The sequence below is a fragment of the Aulonocara sp. 'chitande type north' Nkhata Bay genome, linkage group LG12 (genome assembly GCF_057382095.1).
Source record: "Aulonocara sp. 'chitande type north' Nkhata Bay isolate Kocher_YH1m ecotype deep benthic linkage group LG12, A_spYH_male_GT1.1, whole genome shotgun sequence".
Classification (NCBI taxonomy): domain Eukaryota; kingdom Metazoa; phylum Chordata; class Actinopteri; order Cichliformes; family Cichlidae; genus Aulonocara; species Aulonocara sp. 'chitande type north' Nkhata Bay.
In genome coordinates, this window is record NC_141355.1 from 7,798,203 (window position 1) to 7,804,202 (window position 6,000).

The 6,000-nt window shown below is 38.9% G+C and overlaps 1 protein-coding gene across 2 annotated transcripts in view; it reads right to left on the minus strand.

Annotated features, from left to right (window-relative positions):
* Positions 1–1,214: 1,214 nt before the first annotated feature.
* The window catches only part of myl2b (myosin, light chain 2b, regulatory, cardiac, slow), a 7,523-nt gene continuing 2,737 nt past the window's right edge, over positions 1,215–6,000 (minus strand). Inside the window, exons 1-7 of one of the 2 annotated variants that reach the window (XM_086312841.1) lie at positions 4,939–5,025; positions 3,489–3,578; positions 3,326–3,401; positions 1,972–2,076; positions 1,812–1,890; positions 1,686–1,734; positions 1,215–1,584 (exon numbers count right to left, since the gene is read on the minus strand). In XM_086312841.1, the coding sequence (XP_086168967.1) occupies positions 1,480–1,584; positions 1,686–1,734; positions 1,812–1,890; positions 1,972–2,076; positions 3,326–3,401; positions 3,489–3,578; positions 4,939–4,941 (507 nt within the window). In that variant the 5' untranslated portion in view covers positions 4,942–5,025 and the 3' untranslated portion in view covers positions 1,215–1,479. Of the gene's footprint in view, positions 1,585–1,685; positions 1,735–1,811; positions 1,891–1,971; positions 2,077–3,325; positions 3,402–3,488; positions 3,579–4,938; positions 5,026–6,000 lie in introns of those variants that run through there. The other variant, XM_086312842.1, reaches the window with a different exon arrangement.

The following is a 6,000-nucleotide window of genomic DNA, read 5'->3' on the forward strand; positions in this document are numbered from 1 at the left end:
ACTGCCCCCTACTGTGCTGGATGGGGACAGCTTCAGACCTTCTGAAGCCCTTTAATGTTTTTTCTTTGGATATTTGTTGATTTTTCACTCATTTTCAGTCCAGTCCTTGTACCTGACAATTTTCAGAGGGATATTTTTTTTTAATTTACGTGCTTTGTAAGCTACTTAACCCACAAAAGGGCCCTAACTCAATAAATGAATCAGTGTTGTTTCTACACATAACACGTTGAGCCACTTTGGTATAGCCACCTGACACAATACCTGAACGTCATGTCGTTTGGAGAACATGAAAATTATACCAAACACACTGCCAACACAGTACAAAGTATATCTGGATAGAAAAACACACACTATGGTTTGGCCTCCTCAGTCGCCAAGTCCTCAACATTATCGAAGCAGTGTGGGATCATCTCGACAGAAACCAGAATAACAGGCAGCCAACATCCAAAGAAGAGTTTTGATTGTCCTTCAAAAAGCCTGCAGAACTATTCCTGAAGACTGCTTAAAGAAATGCTAAGAAAACATCCCTAAAAAAGTTCAGCCTGTTGTGAAGAATAAAAGTATTGATATCAAATATTGACTTTGAAGTTCATTAGAAATTTCAAAACTTTTGGCTTATATAGTGTATTTCCATGTATGTTTGATCTCGTTTCAATAAATTACTCCACTTATTTTCCATTTCCCTAGTAAAGTATAATGAAATTAGGTTTTTTTCACCATACCGGATATTAATTATACGCAGTTCCTGTTCTGTGTTATCTGATTAGGAAATAATTCAGTATGATGAACACTTTTGCTTCAATTTGAATATCAGTTAACCAATAAAACCCTTAGAGATGCACCAATTTCTAGACAATCAAGAAATTGATTTACATGTAAAATAAAGAGATACATAAGTACAGTAAATGATACTGGGGTATACAGTAAGTGTAATTACAGATTAGCTTTACCATTAACAGAAGCTGAGCTATGGTGGAGTAGCCACATAGAGCCTTTAAAGGACACACTGTCTACCTAGCAATCCTTTCCCTTATATTCATACACTTAAAGTACTCTTTAAGGCAAAATTGAACAAATGGGACTTGGAGCTTCTGGGTTCCAGTGTTCTTCTACTGATCAACAGTGAGCACTGAAATAAAATCACTATATACAGATAATTAAATATCACTACTTATGGAAGATGAAATACACTGAGATTCGCTTCTTCAATGCATCTCTGTGAGGTTGAATCTTTCTTTATTGATTTGTCAAAAACATCCGAGGTCAAACTCTTAATTTCACCTTTGAAGAGATTACTCATATATATTCAAATAATATACATACATATACATGTTATAATCATGAATGAATGAATGAACACATTGATCCATGTGCATATTCAAAAACTGAAGCTGAAGTTATTTACGTTTTGCTTTCTGTTTTTGCTGTCATATGTGATCATATCTCAGCACAAATACGACCCAGTGAGGGAGGATGTGATTATTCCTGGTCTTTCTCTTCACCGTGTGTGATGACATGGACGAGGTTATTGTAGTCCAGGTTCCCTGCTACATCTGGAGGGAATGCCTGAAACATCTGCTCCATCTTTGGGTACGAAGTAAAAAAGAAAGGTTACAGAGCGTATCTGCATTTATAAAAACTCAAGGCTCAACTATCTGTTACATCGTCAGAGGTGGAGCACTAACCTCTTCAGCAGAGAATCTGTCAGCCTGGGTCGTCAGCATCTCTGTCACACTGTGGAGACGAGCAGCAATGATGAGCAAACGAGACGCAAATGTCACGAGTCGCTTAAGAACCAGACTATTACTCACAACTCTTTCTTTAGTGTTCCTTTTCCCTCAGGGTCAAAGACTTTAAAAGCATTAAGGATAGTCTCCTCTGGGTCAGCACCTGTAGATGAAAAGTGGCAGTTCTGCATTGAAGAAAAATGATTTCATTTTTTGAACGTCATATAACGGCATCTTCGTTTACCTTTTAGTTTCTCTCCAAACATGGTGAGAAAGACAGTGAAATTAATGGGCCCTGGTGCCTCCTTCAGCATGTCATCAATCTCTTCTTGTTTGACATTTAAACGGCCTGAAAAACATGGAATATATGGTGAAACAGAGGTTGCAATTAATGCTCATTTTTTTAAACTGATATATTATTTATTGAAAATAGTCCAATAAAGAGATTAAAACAAATCCACAAAAGCTCAACGGAACTATTAGATGGGTTGACCATGCCATCCAGCCCAAAATGACCAAAGAAGGAATTGGAAGGGGATGCAGTTGCTGGAAATTTGGAATAACAACAGTTTTCCAGCTTTGTATTAAAAAAAAATCTATTGAGATTTTTTTCAAGGCACATTCAACACTTGGTCCTTTAAATATATTCTAAAACCACTGGAACATTTAAACAAATGTAGAACATGAAGTCAGCAAGCTTGATGGATAGTACTCAATATAATACACAACATTTTCCAAAAATATTAAACAAAATTGAATCCCAGGTCGATAAAGACTAGAACAGATTTGTTGCAGTAAGTCAAGGTTCTTCTTATACAAAATAAAACCTAAATGAACAATAATAAAGAAAAATGAGGTATGGCTTTTGATAAAACTCTTTTGAATGACTCTATTTAATCAAAGTATTGGAATAGAAATGGAAAATGGAATAAATCACACAACAAACGTCGAGAATAACTAGCTCAGGAAATAGCTATCATTATATCCAGAGGACATAATATTGTTTATTGCAAAATGACTCAGTTGCAGGTTTAATACATTTAGTAGAAACAGTTGGAGATATTTCCAGGTATGCAGTAAATATGTTGACAGTAAACCCTAGGAAGGAAAACATATGTATTAAAATAAAAAAAACTTGGAAAGGTTTTGAGACTCTTTGAAATATGTGGAAGACCGGGAGTTTGTTGTGAACCATGTGTTATTTGAAAAGATACAAATATTCTTTTTAATGTAAATTTGATCATGTTTGTTTGCTGTGCTTTTCTTGTTTAGTTTGTGTTGTAATATGTTTAATAGGTTTGCTTGTTTATGTATAATATTAATAAGTCTTAGGTTGGGGGAAAAAGTCAGCTAATGATTAAACTCATGACTACTACAGCTCAATTTATCACTTATCTGTTTGTTCAGACGGTATTTTAAAAATGGCAATTAAACATCCCAGAACTCAAGGTGAGTTCTATTTGCTGAGACAATGAAATTCTTACATGTGAGAAGCTGGAACCTGAGAATGCCTAAGGTTTCTTTTGTTTTTTGCTGGACTTGTGTAATGTATTCATGTGAAACCATCACAACAGGAACGTGACACACAGTGAGTTTACCTAAAGCTGCAAAGGTGTCCCTGAGGTCGTTCTTGTCAATGAAGCCATCTCTGTTTTGGTCCATGATAGTGAACGCCTGCGGGAGTATACAGAGTGAGCAGACATCGCAGTGAGTAAACTGCTCAAATTCAATGTGAAAGAAAGCCTTTGGCAGAGTACCGACTTCTTTGAACTCCTGGATCTGGGCCTGTTCGAACATGGAGAACACATTGGAGCTGGCTCCCTCCGCTCTCTTCTTTGCTTTCTTGGGTGCCTGTGGGGGGTTTAACGATGACACTCTTAATTAGATCCAATAGCAATGACACACGATCATCACCTGGCTCTTCCGTACAGCCTTACTCATTATCGGTTTTACTGTCACACGTGGTAATGAGCCGACGATCAGCTCACTCTCACTAACTGCGTGTGTCTTAGTGGGGGGGTATGCATCTATTGCACAAGAGGAAAGGTTTATACTGGGGGGCACACATTTCATTAGTGAGGATTACAAACACTGTCAGTTTGTTATGGAAATATTTATTCGAGCCTCCAGTTTTGGGAGCACACAGGGTAAGCCTAGGGAGGGTGTGGTCCACTGCCTGCACTCTCATAGTCCCAGGATCACATGAGGGATTATTCTATAGGGTGTATGTGATGACAGGAGAGTACACTGAGCCCTGTTTGATCAGAAATCCCTCAGAGGCAAGGATTATGTTGAGCTATTTACATGACTGCCAAGGAACTGTGAAAAACACCGTAAGGGGGATGCAGCGCAGTGACATCATGTTGCTCGGATTCAGGGTCCTCTCGACAGCTGCTGTCTAACCCTTGTTGTGGATTAGCTCTTGTATATCTCATGGAAGGGACCTCTGGCACTCAGATACATTTATTTAATTATTTATTTTGTTTTAAGAGGATTCATGTACTCGTGGGCAATGAGGCAGAGTTTGCTATTTCTTGCTGTTGCCCAATGCACATCACTGTTGGACCAGCGGAAACTTTATTGGGCCAAATATTACGCGAATAACCACTGACCTCTTCATAGCCTGCACCTGTTGCTCGTGTTTCTCTGCTGTCTGCTCCGCACTCCCTTTGTTTTGCTCTTTCCAACCCGGTTGGCTGCTCTTCTAAGTCTCTTTTCTGTTTTTTTGCTGCCTTTCTCTCACCTCTCTCCTCTTCATCCCTCCCATTTCCACTCCTTAAATGTTGTGTGTGTTTTAAATGTCATTGCTCCATTTTATTGCAAACACGGAGGAAAAAGTTGCAAGTAAAAATTTTTTTTTTAAGGTCAAGACTTTCCTTACCGCCTCCTCCTTCTCCTCTCCGAGACAGTTAATTTGTTGTCATTTTGATGAAAATGTCTTCAAGTCGAGTATACAAATATCTCATCAATAGGACAACGGGAGCATTGTCCGATTGATTATTTAAAGGAAAAAAAGGCCTCACAACATATTGACATGGAGTACATTGGTGCGTTATCTGTTGTTTGAAAAGAGCAGACTTTGACGGACTGTTATACAGATATCTACAGTAAACACATTAATCACACAGCAGAAACAGACTGTCTCCTCACAGTCTGGTGCTTATTTTAAACAATGTTAAAGACAATAACAATGAGATCTGTATCCACTCACCATGTTTCAGTGTTAGCTGGATTTGGACCAAGCAGTATCCTCGCTGCTTTATGATGGAGCAGCCCCCAAAACAAGGGGCTGATATACTCACCCCTCTCCCATCTATAATGGCGCACACTTATGGGCTATAAATACTCCATGCCTTGTTTAGGCAGAGACACAGGTAAAGAGGTCTATTCTCTCACTGCCACCATTGTCTGAGTTCATGAGATTTAGGGATAATAGCCAAACACACATACCCCATTACTGAGCCCCCAGAATAACAACAGGACATAGCTCTGGCTCGGGAAGGACAGTTGTGTTTGTGACTGACAGTTGCACTTGATGGGATCCATCATCCAGCTGTCCTGTTACTGCTCCACAGAGACTGAGGGACAACCTCTGACTGGAGCCATTTCTTGGTAGCACAATAAACAGAACTGTTAGCTGAAGCTTTCTGAGCCCCAATAAGAGTTGATCATAAACAGTATGTCATGCTGTGGAAAATAGGCAACCTTGTTCATATCATGTGTTTTTTCAAAGCAGTGTTCAGTTTCTGTCCTGCGGCAGTGCTGGACATCCAGCAGTGAGACTGAGCTTCATTAGATAATTAACAAGGTAGTTGACACACTTAACACACCATACTGCAAAACACAGCGATGTAAAGGTGAAGTTTCAGCGCTAACTGACAGCAGCTTAAGCGGATTTTATGTTGGCAGTTTGCTTCTGAGATACACCGGTGCTCTGGATCACGTCAGACTCGGGCCTTTGAGTATGTCTGCAAACTCCTCAAGTTCATACTGAGCTTGGAAAACTGCTTCCTGGTGCTCTGGTCCCACAACTTAGAACTCACCACAACACCACCTCTTTGGTATTTCTGAATTCATAATGAAAAATCATTTAGCTTCCATCTTTACCCATTTGATTTGATTTGACTCTGACGCTGAGCTCTTCCATCCCTAATCAATCACATTTGTATATTCTGCTCTTTTTTTAATCCCCTTTTATTGTTCATTACGTATCTTTTATTTTTCATATTTGATGAAAACTATCTATTATTTATATTACTAGCTTTGCTGTGAA